The following is a 19091-nucleotide window of genomic DNA, read 5'->3' on the forward strand; positions in this document are numbered from 1 at the left end:
CATCTCACTAGTTTCGTATTTCTCATGAGGGGTTGTTCCTAATGTTTCTATTTTAGCGAGGTAAAAAAGAGATCCCATTAGTGGCCTACTGATTTTGCTCGATTCCTTTTGTTTTTTTAAACGATTTTTCACTATCTGCAAAGACTAAACAGAGTATTGCGACTCTGTGCTTGTTTGTAAATAGAGAATGAACCAAAGAGAACCAATTCTAAAACAGTAAATGCTTGGATAACAATCAATCAAATGGATTGAGAAGCAGGCACGACGGATTACAACGGGGGCAAAGGCCTGCATTACCTACCCTTCACTATCTGCAAAGAGAGAATACTCCTAAAAGAAAAGAGGGGGGGGGGCAGCGTTCAAAGCACATCAGCGTGCATAAACACGAAAATGTTTTTACCTATCACGTACTTGACATTTCACAGCTTTTGATATTTGCTATTAAAAAACCATTGAAATTCACTGAAAAAAAACATAGGTTATAGACCATATATAGTTAGGGATTAGCATTTACAAAACCTTAATTTACTCGCACAAAACCATTGAAATTCGCATATATAGTTAGTTGCAATAACTATATATCGCGCACCCGCAATCCACTGCTGATGATGTCACATATTACATCATTCATGACATGGTCAGTGACATCACTGATGACATCACTGATGCCATCTCAAATGACATCACTGATGACATCACTGATGACAACTCAAATGACATCACTGATGACATCTCATTTGACATTACTGATCACATCACTGATGATATCATTTATGTGATAATAAAATGAACCTCTTCAGACTCTAATATAACCTTAGATACAATCAGTGTAAACAGACACTCACAGACTGTCACTTATCCATGGAGTTACTCACACACCTAGTCAGTCATGCAAAGAATCCATCACACCTCCATTTCCTCAACTATACAGTTATACACACCTTACTTATTCAAACATATACTAACACATATTTACTCTCTTATACAATCCCTGATACATGTTCACAATGATCCATACAGCCACTCACACATTCACTGGCTCTTATGCACAGTTATTTATATATGTCAACTCTCACATGTACTGTGTTTTACATATGTACTTACTTTGACATGTAGCACTGAGAAATCCATTCACTCACCAATACACTCATGCACACAGTCAACCGCCCATACAGCTGTTTCCACATGCACTTTTGAACCCATACATCTAGTGAATCAACTGCTCACACATCTATGCACAGAATTACACACCTCCCAGCCACCCACACACACACTCAGTCTCCCATACAAATACTTGGGCAACCAATCAATAACCCAAATAGTTACTGATATAGCTACTGATCAACACAAGCAGCAGTTTACAGAACAACAGACATAATGATGCACAAATTAAGACAGTTTAGTCACTAATCCATGCACTCAGTGAGACACATTTAATCACTCACTCATACAGTCAGTCATGCACCTACTAAATCCTTCATCCAGACACTTATACATCCACTCATTCTTCAATATGTAAGACATATTTTGCCTTTACAGAAACATACAGTCACTGGATGTTGTCATCAGTGATGCCATCAGTGATGTCATTTGAGATGTCATCAGTGATGTCATCAGTGATGTCACTGACCATGTCATGAATGATGTAATATGTGACATCATCAGCAGTGGATTGCGGGTGCGCGATATATAGTTATTGCAACTAACTATATATGCGAATTTCAATGGTTTTGTGCGAGTAAATTAAGGTTTTGTAAATGCTAATCCCTAACTATATATGGTCTATAACCTATGGTTTTTTCAGTGAATATATATATATATATATATATATATATATATATATATTAACGGTGGGCGGCCAGCTACGCTCCGTGCACGGAGTGTGCGTAGTGCCGCCTACTCCTCATTTTGCGGAGCTGGCGTAGCCAGGCGGCACTACGCACGCTCCGCAGACGGAGCGTAGCTGGCCGCCACCCGCCTCCCTCCCGCCCTCCCTAAATACTTTCAAATAAAGGAATCAAATAATTTAAAAAGCACTTACCTTGCCCACCGCTGCCCGCTGCGTCCCCGGGGCTCGCTATCTTCCGTCTTCCATCTTCTTTAGTAATGCACATGCGCGGGCGGCCGCGCATGCGCATTTTCACGAGAAAATGCGCATGCGCGGCCGCCCGCGCATAATACTTACTGTATTGTAGTACTTACTTATAATTTCAACATGTTATAAGTAAGTACTACACCCTATACTCTCTAAATACAAAACCGTGAACATCATGAAAAGACTAGGGTACTAGACCCTGTATCACTTGACATTAATTAAGTTACTTATAACATGTTGAAATTATAAGCATGCCAAGTCTTTCTTTTCTTTTAATTTTTCACTAAAATGTAACAAAAACTACATATCCCATAATGCCTCATAAATGGCTGTCTATGGGTCAGTATAAATAGAAACACTGTAGAGGGACTAACCAACCGTGAGCAAGGCCGTGTAAGGCTGAAACGCGTTGGTGGGGTGAATAGTCTTGAAATAAAGGCTTAACCAAGACATCCTGATTGTGCCGCCTCCTTTGTTTTCCATATATATATATATATATATATATATATATATATATATATATATATATATATATATATATATATACACACACACTGAAGAAAACATATATATACATATAGCGTAATAGACGGAAGGAGCAGACCGGCCAAAATCTCAGTCCACACACAGAATTATAGCACTCCGGAAGGAAGGTGCTTACTCAGCCGAAGATGTTTATTTACAAAACAAACTCATGCCTAAATAAGCGCTTTAATTCTGCAAATGAGCTATAGTATACATATCTTAAATTACATACAATCCCTTGTTCTAGAAACAAGAGGTAGAGTACAAATAACTGAAATGATCTACCACAGTCAGAACATTTGCATTAAATTGTTTACATGCACATAAATAGGAGAGAACAATAATATCTTATTCATAATAGATCACAGTTCATTAAAGAAGAATCCACAAAATATTGCCTTGTAAAATTAACCAATTCCCACCAAATATATAATCAGAAACCAGCAGAGTGTATAGTACTTCACCTTCTATTAATAACCAAAGCTAAATGGGAATGCTATCTCTCTATCCAAACATGAATTAAAAGAAGTTGACTTGAAATGAGAAAGGTTAAAAACATATCTTGATTTAGCAACAATATGTTTAGGCAAAATATGTTTTGCTAGCAATCATGACTGATCTGAGTGCAGAAATGATGGGCTGCACGCTTACAAAGTAGACTAATTAATTAAAACAAACCTTGAATTACCCTCTAATTTCCCTGGCTTTGAATAGCAATAATTAAAATTTCTTTGAAGGTGCAAGACTCATCTCCATCAGAAACAATCATACATTAAATACATTAAATATTTTCAAAGTGAGGAATCTACAAATTACAAAGCATATACAAACATCACCTGGAATCCTAACAAGCTAATGTGACTGGAAAATAATATTGACTTGTATTGCTGATCTTATTTATTTGTTTGATGAAATTATTGACTGAACTTTTAGGAAGTTTGAACAAAGGCATGTATATCATTATGTTTCTCATATTAAGAATAGGATTATTTTTAAAATGTGAGCAATTCTTTTACTGTTGGTAACCATCCCTCAGCTGTGTTTCCTTATGACACAGCTTTACTTCCTATCTTGTTTTAACCTCAAATAATAAGCTAAGACCTACCATCATTTATAAGATGTCACAAAAGTATTTGCTGTACCATTAGACATGATGTAATCAACTTCTAAAATCTGTGTATAGCTGAAAGAAAAACAGAATCTTTCAAACCTTTTACATCTTCTTTACAACTGTTCAACCCTTGCATTAATAATGTGTTGCAATATAGCATTAAAGACATAGCATAAGCTAAAAGAGGAAAAAAGCCTATGCAAGAAACTAGAAAGACAATGGAGAAAAGATTACAATCCTGCCAATAAAGAAAAGTATAAGCTAGCACTTAATACATACCACCTATCATGTAAAATCACCAGGGGAAACTTCACCAAAAACACGATCTTAGAAGCGCAGAATCACTCAGGGACTCTCTTTAAGGTCCTTAAGAATCTAGCTGGAGCAGCAGCCCTACCTGAACCTCCTGTCTTATCACCTACCCAATGCAATAACATTGCTAATTTCTTCCACGAAAAAATAGCTACGATATACGCCAATTTGACATCTAACAATGATGATATTGATATCAGCTCCCCTACATCTCTTAAAGAGGATCAATGAGAGCCCCCTATGAAACAAGAAATTAGAACATGGCAACCAATAGACGCTTTTGCCTTTAGGACTGCTTTGAGTAGCATAAAATCAGGTTCACCCCTAGATCCTCTACCTGCGCATGTCCTTAAACAATTGGACATTCCTATCCTGGAGGTACTTAGAGCATTATTAAATGCCTCCCTAAAGGAAGCTGTACTACCTAATGACTGGAAACACGCCATGGTAATCCCCCTGCTAAAAAAGGCCAACAGTGACCCCGAAGTGTTCTCCAATTTTCACCCGGTATCTCTATTACCGATCATGTCTAAAATCCTAGAAAAACATGTTAATAAGCAGCTATCAGACTTTGTCAATGACAATAATCTGCTGCACTACTCACAATCAGGCTTCAGAAAAGGTCACTCCACGGAGTCCACCCTACTTGGGGTCACTGAGGTTATACGACAAGAACTTGATACGGGAGGCACGGCGGCACTCATCCTTTTAGATTTGAGTGCCGCATTCAACACCATGTGCCACACCACCCTCATCAAGTGCCTGGAAGACATTGGAATTAGAGGGAAAGCACTGAAATGGTTGGAGCAATTTCTCCTGCATCGTACTTATCAGGTCTTCTCCAAAAGCAATCGGTCTGAAGTACATACGTCCCCCTATGGAGTGCCCCAGGGCTCTATATTGAGCCCCCTCCTTTTTAATGTGTATGTCACTCCCCTAGCTAAAATTGCAGAAGAGATGGACCTCACCATTTATTCATACGCGGACGACACACAACTTGTGTTCTCTCTTACATCTACAGAAAAATCGGACATCTCTCCCCTTCGATCTGGACTACTCAGAATGGCCAATTGGCTCCCCTCTAAAAAATAAAGCTGAATGGGGACAAAACAGAGCTATTAATTTTTGGCAATCAAAAGAATTTCTGGGGCCCAACTCACTGGCCTGCGGAAATGGGCGCCACCCCGACCGCGGTTCAATCCGCACGCAATCTAGGGATGATAATCGATGATAAGCTGTCCATGCGAACACACACAGCTAAAACTGCCTCCACATGTTTTCTCATCCTCAAATGGCTGAGAAAAATATTGTGGGAACTGCCAGATGATGCTCAGAGGACTGTCATACAGGCATTAATTACGTCTAGATTAGACTACGGGAACGTCCTATTCTTAGGAGTTACGAATAGCACTCTGAACCAACTGCAAGTAGTCCAGAATTCCGCGGCCAGAATGCTCCTTAATCTCCCAGGACGCACGAGGATGACAGAACATCTTAGAAATCTACACTGGCTGAGAGTGACCAGCAGAGTAAAGTTCAAAGCACTGTGCTACATGTACAGGATCAGCTCTGGAGCAGCCCCGGAGTACCTATGCAAAATGGTCCAGAAATACCTACCTGCGCGTAACTTACGCTCAATGAATCAAGCAAAATTAATTGTGCCCAGGGTAAAAAGGGCTCGACTAGGAGGTCGCTCTTTTTCCTTTTTAGCACCGGCACTATGGAACTCACTCCCCCTCCAACTACGGCTAGAACCATGCTATCTACGCTTTCGCAAGGGAGTGAAATCATGGCTGTTTAATGAATAATTGTCCCCTGCTTCCTTACCAGTAATACAGATCCAGGGCGCCGGGAAACCCTCAGGGTAGCTGTTGCGCCATACAAATGCAATAAATAAATAAATAAAATAAGTAACACCCCTCAATCTAGCTGTAAAAATAGCCTATTTCAAATCATGACTTGAAATTGGTGTAATTTTTAGTTCTTGCCAGGTTTAAGTTTTCCAAATAAAGGTCATCATAAATATGGATACTAATAAGGGCTTTTAGGTAGCCCTTTCATCCATTGGCCTGGTCAAATGTCAATCAAGTCCGTCAACAGAAACCTAACACGAGGAAGAAGGGTAAAACAGGGAAGGGTGAGAGAGAAAGACAACAGATGTCTTACTGGTCACAGATTAAAAACGTTATTACTGGCCTGGAGTCCAGGTCAGCACTTTAGTATGGTAAGCCTCTTCTCCACACATAGGTTACCACTTGGTTGACATAGAACTCACTCTGGTAGCTATCTGGAGAGGATTGGTGTTAGTGCAAGCAAAAGACTGTAAGACAAAACATAGTAACAGAAGTGTGTGATACTCCCAGCAGACATGTGTACCCAAATCATAAGCTGATGTTGCAGTAGTGAGAGCAGACATCAACCTGAAAACTGGTTCCCATGATGCCCAGGCATTGGATACTATATAACAGTAGCTGGTCAACTGTGGCCAAGCAAAGAAAAACATGCTGCAACAAATGAGGATAATAGTACTTGGACACAAGGGAACTAAGACGGAACAGCACAACCAATGTGTGGAACACTACTACAGGTGAACAAACTATTGAATGCAACTGTAATGTGTTGCCAAGCAAATGGGTCCTAGAGCACAGGCATGCTTTTCAGCACTATCCCAGTTAACACAGAAGTGCCTGTTAACCCTGAAGTCTCACTCCTGTAATGGAAAGCGGTCCAGCTTCTAACTTTCCAGCAACCTGTCCTCAGAAACTTCTTTCCTGTCAGAGTTTATTGATTTTAAAATGATTGCAAAGAGTCTTAGTAGCAGACTCCTTGCCATTCTTGTGATGACTTGCCCTTAAACTCATGACATAAGGGGAATCTTGGAAAGACGACCAAGATGATATGAGTCAATAACTATGTTAAAGTACTCTCCAGTATAAGGAGTTTATTGCTAAATCCTACAATTTCATTGGCAAACTTAATCTAAAACGTTAGAATGTCTGCTGTTTCACAATTGGTCCTTATATATTTAATACGAATAGTCACAGATTCCCATGTTTAGTGGACAGCCATACCTATTTGCCTTCTTGATCTGTCTTTCAAGTGCAATTGGCATCAGTTATGTATAAAAATGAATAGCAGCATCATTCATTTTACTCTGCATAAATTAAGCAAATGTCAAACACCAGCCTTTGCACATATTTAAGAGCTCTTTATCAGCAGCATGAGTTTCTATTATAAAAACAATATTATCTCCTTGTATTATATTTAAGTAATCGGCTACCTTTTTTCTCTTTGTGGGGCACTTACAACATTTTTGATTAAGGAATTCACCCTTTAGAGAATGGATATTAGTCATGTTTTTGCAAATAATTTTGGTACCAATGCCTCAAACTAGAGACAGTTTATATTAACATTAGCTCCTCAGTCAACAGTTGTTTGGGAAAGAAATTAAAAACAGCATCTTAACAACAGAAAGACACAAACAAACAACAGTGGTCATGACAAACCACTTGTAACTTAACCAGTTACAATCACAGACCATGTCTAGATGTAAGTGCCCCAGAGGTATTGAATATAACATATATATAAAAAGGGCATACCGTTAGTTGGCTTGTTTTGGTGAAAGGTATACAAATATGTCACTTATTCACACTTGGGGTATTTCATTGAGGGAAATCATTAGCCATCTGTGATTGGTAGTGACTGACACATTTTATAATTACTTCATATTGTTTATTAACATTATTGAGTGTTGCATTTTTAGGTATTTGTCAAATGAACACTTAGTAGAAAATAAATAAATCTATTTTGAAAATTATACACTCTCTACTGACATTTCACAACGATATTGCACCATTTTATAATTTGGAAAGGCCAACTAACTTACCATGACCTTGATTCATAACAACAAAAATTGTATTCTCTTATTTAGTAGATTGAAAAACCAAAGTCATTATGCAATACTATCCTTTTTACAAATCAATCTGTATAGTAGACACCTCGGCAATGGCTAGAAGGAGAGGTTTTTAGCAATTAAAAAAATGTAAAGCTATGTTGTAACATTTTGCTATCCATTTGATGTCTTGTAGAAAATGGCAACGACAGCAATGATGCAGCAGAAAACAGAAAACACTGGAAAGAAAGGCCATCTCAAACCCTCCTTCACTTTTTAGATGGTGTTGAAATCATGTCAAACTCTCCAACTCTGGTGGAAGGGGACATCAGTAAGTATAGTCAATGTCGCCACCAGTGGCTTTTAAGATCCTAGCATCTCTAAGTTTGCAGTTCTTCGAATATCTGTGGAATGTTTACACATTCAATCAGTCCATTCTTTGTGAAATAATGTTGTAACCACATTGCAAAAAAAAAGACAGCGGGGCTAGTGTGATGTCATATTTCATACATTTATTAGAGGAATTGGGAACTGGCTGTGGGTTATGAGTTATTAACATTAATAGACTACATAGTAAGGGTTACACTAATCATGGTCGATCCTTCAACCTCCCATTTTGGAGGTGCACATTCTAGGCACACCCACTTGCAAGTATCTCTGGAGGTACATTTGGCACCTGAAGATGCAAAAAGGGATTATTCCAACTACTATCCTGAACAGGGGATTCCAATGAATCCCCCGAGAAGGTTTAGAGGGCCTTGGGAAGCTCCTTTCAAAGAGAGGTTGACTCATTGCATCTCAATCGACCAGAACTAAAAATTGGTTCAGAGGATACCTGGTTCTGGTGCATCCATATAGACGGAACTGAAAAAAACAATAGCAACTTCTGATCTTCACAAAAAATATTGTGATGGGGTAAACGGCAAGGCTTTTATTTTGCCATTTGGTAAACGAACTTGTACAAACTTGCCTTGTATAAGCAGAAGCAAGTAAAGTAGGAACAAGAAAAGAAAGTCAAAATGAAGAGTAGACAGAAAATGGAACACACATCACTATCAGTATGTACCAAAACAAATAATAACTTCTTAGTTTACCTCTTTGGTCCAAAAGGTTATTTCCTAGCAGTACTTAGTGGCTATCCTCTTTTTTGTCCAACTGTATTTGACAAGCTGCTTCCCTCCTATTTGCTTTGGTAGCAAAGTAAATGACCTTTGGAACCTCTCGGCGTTCCTTCCTCTGCTCAACATTCTTTCATTTTTATCTAAGCCCCTTGGTCATCTCAGTGTTTGTCAACATTTTCTTCCATTTAGTTGGTTCTTTATAAAGAAAGTGACAACATTACTTCCTGGAAGCTCCTCAAAACCTTAATTGGTGTACACGAGTCTTAGAAATAAAATGCCTTTGATAACCATTCAGTGTGAGTCTATCAACATTTCTGATTAAGTCTGATAGGGATTTCAATTCTTTTTACAGGAACCCTAAAGTGAATTTCAGAACAATAGTGAGAGGTATTGAATTCTCTGGTAATCTGAACAACCCCACTCAAAATACTGTTAAGTACCCTCAAAGTACTGCAATGTTGCTAAAATTCAAATTTCCTGACTATCAATACTTACGGCCCGATTACGCTGCAGTAGGATGCTTTTCAAATTACATTGTTGGTTTCAAATCCGCGTTTACGTTGTGGGGATTATGATGCTAGTTTTCAGCAGGCTTTTCATGCTGGGCTTTCCTACATTAAAAGCTTGTCGGAAAGCGACTTTGGGGGCCCCTAGCAGGGCCACCTTGCCACAGCAGGCTCCGGTCACGGGACCCAAGATAAAAAATAAACGAGCAGGCTGCGCCTATGCAGCTCCCTGCAGACGACCACCAGTGTGCTGGATATTTATTGCACGGGTACCCCACACCGCCCCCGGTGAGACTTAATCACACGGCCGCCCCCAGGGACACAGCAACTAGCGACGAGGATGGTCTTTCCCACCCTCACCTCACAGGCGCGCATTGCCGGATCACGCCGCCCCTCAGCTGCTCGCCTGATCCAACCGGCGCAAGTCCTCTGACGACCGCAATGCACAGCACTGTCCTTCCCATGCCTCCTGACGGCTGACACAACGGTGACCTCCTTCACTGTGTGGCCCTCCACCCATGCATCCTACAACTTGTGCTCGCTGAGTCAAATTTTTGGCACCACCACCCAGGGGCTGCATGCCATGCTCCCCGCCTGTGGATCACACAGGTCTTCCTCCTCCATGCCTACCAAAGGGGCAGACAACTCTAGAGCTGAGACCTACCTCTAGGCAAAGCACTGTTCTTGGTGTTGGGCCCTCATCCTCCCAGTGATCATCTGGACCACTTCTCATAACTCTTCATGGCCGACATTGGGGTCAACACAGTACTTGCCTCTTTGCCTTCTGCAGCTACGCCCACCAGCGGCTCATGGGCAAGTCGCTCATATAGTAACCTTATGGTCCCCTTGAGGGACACATTTCCCACCAGATTTTGGCCCATGCACGCTGAGATGCCACACCTATGGCATCAAATGACCATCGAACCTTCATTGTCTCTGGGGGCTCATCTCAAGCCACAAAGAGGGCAACCTGTATTGATCACCTTGAAACATACTTTGCAGCAGTGGGGCTGGAAGTGGATGGACACCGACCTATGCTCCTTAGGTGGTAGTAGAATACACAAACGGTAGGCAAAGCTGGCCTACCCTATACCTTTGCCATGCTCAAAGCCGCCTTGACAGCCCACTTCAAGCCTCTAGCCAACCCGGACAAGCATTTCCTCCTTCGCCAAGCCCCCCAAACGCCAGAAGAACCAGTTGAAGAGTTCTAGGCCAGCCTCCAGGAGCTTGCAAGCACTTGCACCCTGCCAGATGAGCAACATGATCATTTTGGGTTGCTCCCTCACTTTGTCTGGTTCCAAGAGCTGTCAAAGTCACGGGTGGCCCACATGGAGGCAACACTTCAGCGCGCCATTAAGACTGAACCAATTAGGAAGGTCGCTGGGGGGCATGGCTTGAAGCTGCACACTAGAGGAGCTCCTGGTTCAACAGCGGCTATAGCCTACTACCCAACCAAATATCCAGACCTGCACGGGTGCCCGTAGCACCGCGGAGAGTACCGCAGCCCCAACAATCAACTGAGAGACTGGCCTCCTGCTTAGAGCGTTGTGGAACCCAAAGGTGTCAGCGGAGAGGGATCGGACTGAAGCATGTGAGGCCATGAGAGGAGCGGGGCAGCAGGGTTGGCAGAGCCGCGCCCACAAGCCAGGAAGTGGCACGGAGAGTTAAGACGGGCAGCTCAGCTGCCGGGTCTCATCTCCGCCTTAACGGGGTCTGAGGGGCCCCACTACCCATGGAAGTATCAGAGGAGAAGTTGCACTGCAGTCGGCAGCTGTTGCCCGGAAGATTTGCGGCCTGGGGAAAAGGTGAGGCTGCGTTAACAAGCCCGCGACCAGATTAGCCGGAGCTGTTGTGCAGAGAGACGGCAGGCAGTTATGTAACAACAGCTGCAAAACCCAGGCTACTTGTGGGACAGAAGAGGTCGGGAAGCGGCCCCAGACCTTGGCGGAAATAGGGGGTGAGGTCGAGACTGTGCACTCGGCGGGCCCAACCTGCCCTGAGATTAGAAGGGTACGACTGACTGATCCGAGCTCATGGGCCAGCAGTATTTGAGGGAGTGAATCAGAGGCAAAAAGAGACCAGGGAGAGACTGGGCCTACACAGTGTTGGTGCGGGGGGCCTGACTCCTGGCTGCAATGCGTCCCTGGAGCTCTGGGCCTTCCTCCCTAAAGAGGACTGTGAGACTACTGGTCGGTGTAGAAGAAAGGCCTTAGTAGTGCCAGAAATGAGGAAGGGCCTGTTGGGGGCCTAGTCAGAGAAGTGGGCCTACGTGTAAGGAGAGGCAGAGGAGCCCCAGAACATAGTCTACATACCACTCGAGAGAGGCCAGGAGTCTTGGATAAGAGCAACAGAAGGGAAAAACTAGGTGCACTGCACCATAATTTCCGGCCCGCCACCGGTCCCTGACTCAGAAAAGAGATGGTAAAACCGAAGGCCCTTCACACGGAGCAAGCAAATAAGATGGACAAATATGCAGTCACAAAACACTCCATAGAGGTCCCGGACCGTCAGCCAGAGGAGGCAGGAGCGACAGAGCCTTTGCTGTCAGCTATTATGGCTGCCATCACAGACCAAAAAGGTACTATTGATCCGTAAATAGACACTGTCACTATAGAGGTCAATCTTTTAAGGGCAGATTTCTACAAAATATCAGAAAAAGTAACCAACGCTGAAGAGAACATAACACAGTTACAACATACCACCCAAAAATTAGACAAACAAGTCCAGCACCTCAAGCAACAACAAGGAGCCATGGTGACAAAGCTAGAGGACCAGGAACGGCGGACACGCCAGAACTATATACGCGTGGTGGGCGTCCCAGAGGGAGCAGAGTGTCCTAGTGTTGATTTATTTTTGGAAGACCTCAGGAATGGATCAATGCTATCACAGCGCTAAACTGCCCTCCTACCATTGTAGACTCTGCTAAATCCCTGGCAATAACCCTAGACGGTAGCTTGAACATGCGTGGCCATATCAATTTGATGGCAAAAACTGCAAGATTTCACCTGCGTTACCTAAGAAACCTGAAACCCTTCCTCGACACTCCCGACCTAAAAATGGCAATCCAGGCACTAGTCATCTCCAGACTAGAATATGGATGCTCTACTCTCGCAGGTCTACCCAGGAGCTCTCTGGCCCCACTGAAAGCCTGCCTCAACGCCGCCGCCAGACTCCTAACCGGTTCAAAGAAATTCGACCACATCTCTCCCCACCTCAAAGCTATGAACTGGCTTCCTCTCGAGGCCAAAATCCAACTTAAGCTGGCCTGCATTACTCACATGGCTCTATACTCCAATTCCCCTGCATTTCTCGCCCAGAAACTTGTGATATACAAAGGAGCCAGAAACTCCCGGTCTGCCAGAGACATTTTGCTCCAACCAGCTTGCTTCTGGAAGAAAAAAAACTATAATCGGGCCTTCTCTGGGCCCGCTCCAAGAATATGGAACTCTCTCCCGCCCACCATCAAAAGACTTTCGTCTTTTGCACGAATTAAAAAGGAGACCAACATTTTCCTAATGGGCAATTTCCTCACCTAATGGTCACATTACAATCACCTCCTCGACCTTGTTCCACCCACGATTACGGCTTTATCCATGGCTTTTCCGGATTACACCTTCCCGGCCCTTCTGGGCATCCCACCTGGGAGTTTAGATTTCTTGTATAATGAATCTACCTGTTTTTTTCTTAAATGTATCCAGGATTTGAGACTCTTTGTTTTTCTGGTATATTGTATCTACCCCTTTGTATCCCAATTATATCCTCCACTCCTAAGTCTTTTGTATACCACCCGTCAATACTGTAAAGCGCTCTGATACCCTCACGGGTCTGGTTTGCGCTCTGATATCTTCCACTCCTAAGTATTTTGTATACCACCCGTCAATACTGTAAAGCGCTCTGATACCCTCACGGGTCTGGTTTGCGCTCTATAAAACGTTAAAATAAATAAACCATCTTCGCCCTAAGCGCCTGTCGAACTTCTTCTCTAATGAACGGGCACGCAGGGCCCCTGTCCCAAAACCAGGAACCCTGCCCCGAATGATATTTGCCAGGATTCTCAATTATTGAGATAGGAATGCCATATTCTAGGCAGCACGGACTCACGGAGATCTCAACGACGAAAATGCTACGATCTGCTTCTTCCCCGATTTTATCTTACAGGTACAAAGACTGCGCCAGAACTTTGAAGCGGTGAAGAGAGCTAGAGGGATGGCGATTGGTAAAACATAAGTCACAGAGAGATGGTAGACAGCAGGGAGCGGGGCTGTGGGGGGAGTCAGCGGGGGAATCATGAAAATATAAGGGGCCGGCCTTCGCCAGTTTGGAAGCTAACTACCCTTTTGGGAACAAGGTCGGAATGAGGATAGACTACAAAACATTAACTTTACTCCTACTGGTTTGGTGAGATGGACCCAGGGGTGGCTCATGGCGTTCCGCGGGAGCAGGAGGATTCTGTGGACCAGACATCGTGCAGGGGAAAGGTAAATGTGGCTAGAGATGGGCTATGCTTATTTCGACAATAGAGGCTGCCAGGAGGCTCCAGCCTACCCCATCGTAAAGCATGGTTAATATGGGGTACAGGCGCTCTGCATGTTGGGGTTGTGAGTGGTTTTAGGTTTTAGCAGGGTAGCAGGGGGGTACTTTTCAAGGGAATAATTTATGGTCAAGTTCGACTGTTTTGCAATGTTTGTGTTACTTGTTTGCTCAGGCGCTCTCAAAATTGTCCTAACCAATATACTAGAGCCACGAAGTAAGAGGATGGAAGGAGCTTCCTTCCCAAAGTCACACGCAGCCACTTTTAGGTTGACACATGAGGCCCGACTCCCTGATCTGGTCAGGCCGACCATAATCTCACAAGTACAGCTCCAATATTGCACTGAAAATTTTGACGTGGAATGTCAATGGTCTGGGCAGCAAGGTTAAACGCACACTAGTACTACAATACCTACAAAGGCACGCTCTGAGCATGTTTTGCTCCAGGAGGCCCACCTGAGGGGGAACCAATGTAAAGCTCTGGCTAGGAATGGATATGAACTCCTAGCATATGCGAGGTATACATCGGGGTCTAGACAAATTGGGATATTAATGAAATCCTCTATTCCATTCATTCCGGGTAGGAACTGGTGTGACCGGTTGGGACGCTACATAGCGCTGACTGGTACATGAGAAGGAAGAACGTTAAACCTTTGCTCAGTGTATGCTCCTCCAAAACTTCATAAAGACACTTCTACGGACACTGGGTGCTAATCTGCTTGAACTTGCCTTGGGTACGCTGGTCTTGGGAGGGGACATGAATGCAGTTATGGATCCGGAGATTGATAGGTTATCAGGGGCCTGGGGGTAACTGGTAGGGAGCAACTAGAGGGCTTTGTAGAGGCGATGGGTCTGATAGACCTATGGCACGCCCATAAACCGTCAGACCTTCAGTATACACATGCCTCAGCTACACACAGCAGCTATTCCCGGTTGGGCTACATCTTTAAGTTCAGGGTACAAGCAGGATCATTCCGGGGCACAACCGCAAAGGCATGAGGTACCTCAGACCATTCCCCAGTTGAGGTACAGTTTCAGGGGCCGGTGAGAAATGCCCCATTGCTCCAGAGGCTAGATCCCTGGTATTTAAGAAACAAACAGTTTGTCTAAAAGATCCAGAAACATACTACACAAAACACTGAAGGTTCAGTGGAATCGGTTAGTACCATGTGGGAGTCATACAAAACAGTGATCAGGGGGTATGCCCAGGCACAAATAGGAATACAAAAGGAAGAACAGACTAGAGAGTTGGAGGGGCTAGCGAGAGAGATTGGTCGATTGGAGTCAGAAACTTTAGAAGGGAGGGACCGGGACTCCTCCCTGATGCGGCGGCTCTGGCTCAAGCGACAAGAATTAAGATACCTGGCAGAGCAAACGGCGCACGCACAAGCGATAGTAATCCAGAAGCCTGGTTAGAGCAAAGTGACAGGTACAGAAGCTGGGTTCTTGAGATACATTCCCAAGAGGGCGAAGTGCACCGTACAGGCAGAGATATAACGGAGACATGCACCACATACTATGAATCCCTATACGCAGCCTTCTCAATGTGTTCTGCAGCGGACTGTGCTGACCTACTGCGGGTGATTAATCCCCCTACCCTAACGGCAGAGGACAAAACTGCCTTAGACCAAGATTTCTCAGTGGAGGAAATAGGGGGCGCTCTCACTGATCAGCAATTAGGGAAAGCAGCAGGCCCCAATGGAATCCCGTTGGTGCTCTATAAGAGCACAGTAGGTAAAATCGCCCGCACCTACTCAACATGTTTCAATAGTCTAAGAAAGTGGGAAAACTACCCCGGGACCAGTATCTGGTCACTATAGATGTGATACTCAAAAAGGGTAAACCCCCCAACGACTGCAGTTCATACAGACCGATATCATTGTTGAATAGGCCAAGACACTGGCAGCCCGACTCCGAACTGTGATCTCCAAACTGATCCACCTGGACCAGTTGAGATTTAAACCCCATAGGGGCATGCAGCTCAATCTAAGAAGATTATATGGAGTGCTACACATGATGAGAGCAAAACAGAGTGGGGAGGCATTGTTATTTTCTCTTGACCCGCAAATGGCATTCTACAGCATTGAATGGCCGTTCATGTTCGCAACCCTATCTAAGAAGATTATATGGAGTGCTACACATGATGAAAGCGAAACAGACTGGGGAGGCATCGTTACTTTCTCTTGACGCGCAAATGGCATTCGACAGCATTGAATGGCCGTTCATGTTCGCAACCCTGCACAGATTGAGCTTCAGACCGAGTTTCTGTTCAGGGGTTAAGCTCCTATTTCAAGACCCGCAGGCTAGGGTAAGAGTTAACTGAGTAGTATCTTGTTAATTTCCTCTTCGAATGGGCACAAGGCAGGGCTGCCCACTTTCGACAATGATATTTGCCCTAGCCCTAGAGCCATTGGCAGCCGGGGTCCGCAACGATCCAATACTATCTGATAATCATGGAGGGGGTGACTAGGAGAACCGTATATCTCTTTATGCGGAAGATATCCCTCTATATCTAATTAACCCTGATAGGTCGGTGCACAGGGTGCTTCATATATTCTAACTATTCAGCAGTTATTCTATATACTCAATAAACTGCAACAAATATCTCCTCTTCCCCTTGACAGGAGAAATCCCCCGAGATTGGCAGGGAATACCCCACTAATTGTTCAAATTAATTATACATACCTGGGCATTCAGATATCCATGAGAGATGAAGACTTCCTATCACATAACCTTTACCCGCAGGTAGAGTGACGTGGCATATTGGAGAAAACTACCAGATAGGCATGGCGGTCATATTCAAAATGATGTCTCTGCCTCAGCTACTGTATGTATTACAGAACACCCCATACAAAATACCTATGACAGTATTTCAAACTATTGATAGTGTATTGCAAAAACTCTTATGGGACAGAAGTAGTTCCAGAATCGCTCTGCGTAAACTTCAGAGGGGCGTATACGAGGGAGGGCTAGCAGTCCAAGATATTGGAAAGTACTATTGGGCCTTACAATTGATCATAATTATTGATTGGGTGTTCACTGATCGCAATGATCTGGCTGTCCGAGTGGATCATTTGTCGATGGGAGATAGGGGCTATCCAGCAGCACTTTTCCATAGATGCAGTGAAAACAGCTCCCATTCCTCACGCAAACAGTGGTGTGAGCCTGGCATGAAACAACCAAACACTTGGGTTGGGAAGGGAAGCCGATCGGGACTCCACTGTGGGATAGTGATCAGTTAAGGGAGGTGAGGACTTTGAAGGAATTTAAAAAGTCTGGGAAATATCTAAAGGGGGCAGGCACTGATAACCTTTGAGAATCTGAGAATTGAATACGAAATGGCAGACACAGAAAGGTTTAAACATTTACAGTTGGACCATGTCCTGCGCAAACATCTTATGGAAGTGGAATCACTGCCAGGATACTCACCCGTGGAAGGCAGATTGCTAATAACCGGGCCCACCTTCCTAACTTACAAGAACATTATGTACAATTCACCAACTCCGATAAACTCCTTGAGGGAGGCGTGGGAGACAGACCTAGAACTCTAGGAAGAGGATGATTGGAAGGATGCGTGCAGAGTACTCGAGAAGTAGCAGTAAGGGCCCGATTTCAACTCATTCAGCTATGTATCTGTCATAGGTCCTACACCTCAAGATCACTTCTGCATTGGTGGAGAAGTGTGGCTCACGGTGTAGAGCAGGCAGACCCGGAAGCTGAGGTCAGACCCGGGACCACGGTTCAATTCCCGACGCGGCAGGGTCTTGAGCGCAAATGTCCACGGACTCGACAATTCTCGCTTCGGTGCCTGCTCTAATCATGGGTTCTCACTCTGCAACTCTGGGCATTAAGCTTGCTTAATCTCCACAACGGCCCCCTGCGGCGGGATGCCTGGCTTTCACCTTGGGGATGCCCTGTAGGGGCTATCTCACAGGGAAAAGCCAGGACGGGTTCCCAAGGCAAGCGCCGGGAAACCTCCGGGTAGCTGTGCGCTCAATAAATGCAATAATAATAATAATAATAATTGGTTGGGCCAATGTGTATCCCAATACTGTGCGAGGGGGTGTGGTGAAATAGGCTCCTTCTTTCTTATTATTTGGGAGTGTAGTTACATACACAACTACTGGAGGGGAGGGAGGTAAGACAAGTCATATCTGACGTCATTGAGTCGGAGATCCCAGTGGAGCCACATTGGCGCCTACTTTGTGTGACATGTGTGGCAAAAGGGCCCAAATACATAACGACTTGGCTCAATGTGGCAGCAGTAGTTGCAAAACGGAACATAGTTAAGGCGTGGGGGGCGAGCCGTCCACCCGAACGGTCTGAATGGGAGGATGATTTGGACTGCTGCTGGGGTGCCGAGAAGGTAGTATACTAGGCCAGAGGATGCCCACACAAATGGGATAAGATCTGGGGTGGGGAAAGGGCATACAGGTGCCACTGGCATGGACAGAGTTGGGATGATGGGGAAGAGATTACGGCAATGTCTGAAAGGTTTCGCTACCAGCGGATACAACTGAGATGGACCAAGTGTGGGGGAGGGTGAAGGTTGAGATTCATGATGTCTACTGGCTAAAATGCGCGTAATGCACCCATGTTCTGATTGTGATTTTGAATGTGTTATGAGCTGATAATAAAAAGATTTTATATAAAAAAAGAAGGTCGCTAGGGCCACGTTCCCGGGCAGTAAACGTGACCGCCCAAAGATGCCTCAAACCAACACATTGTGCAGTTAGTGTGGCGGTGCCAAGTCACACTCAGGAGAATGCCTGGCAAAATGCACAAAATGCTCCATGTATGGAAAGATGAACCATTATGCCAAGGTTTGCTGCTCAAAACACCTGCCGAAAGGTCCCAAGAACAAAGCAACCAACTGTGTAGAATGAGTCCGTGTTCGCAAACGAAGTGGATGATGATACCTCTGATGAGACTGTTCATGTCATACATGCAGTTGAACCGAGTCTGAGCCTCACCCACCATGTCCCCCGCTGCTAGGTCA

The 19091-nt window shown here is 44.2% G+C and overlaps 1 protein-coding gene across 1 annotated transcript in view; it reads left to right on the plus strand.

The window, feature by feature from the left end:
* Nucleotides 1-19091, plus strand: part of LOC147698454 (serine/threonine-protein kinase Nek5-like) — a 235630-nt gene that overhangs the window by 181758 nt on the left and 34781 nt on the right. Inside the window, exon 10 of the mRNA XM_086936243.1 lies at nucleotides 8132-8266. Within this exon, the coding sequence (XP_086792369.1) occupies nucleotides 8132-8266 (135 nt within the window). The remainder of the gene's footprint in view (nucleotides 1-8131; nucleotides 8267-19091) is intronic.

The sequence above is a fragment of the Lissotriton vulgaris genome, chromosome 8, assembly GCF_964263255.1.
Source record: "Lissotriton vulgaris chromosome 8, aLisVul1.2, whole genome shotgun sequence".
Taxonomy (NCBI): domain Eukaryota; kingdom Metazoa; phylum Chordata; class Amphibia; order Caudata; family Salamandridae; genus Lissotriton; species Lissotriton vulgaris.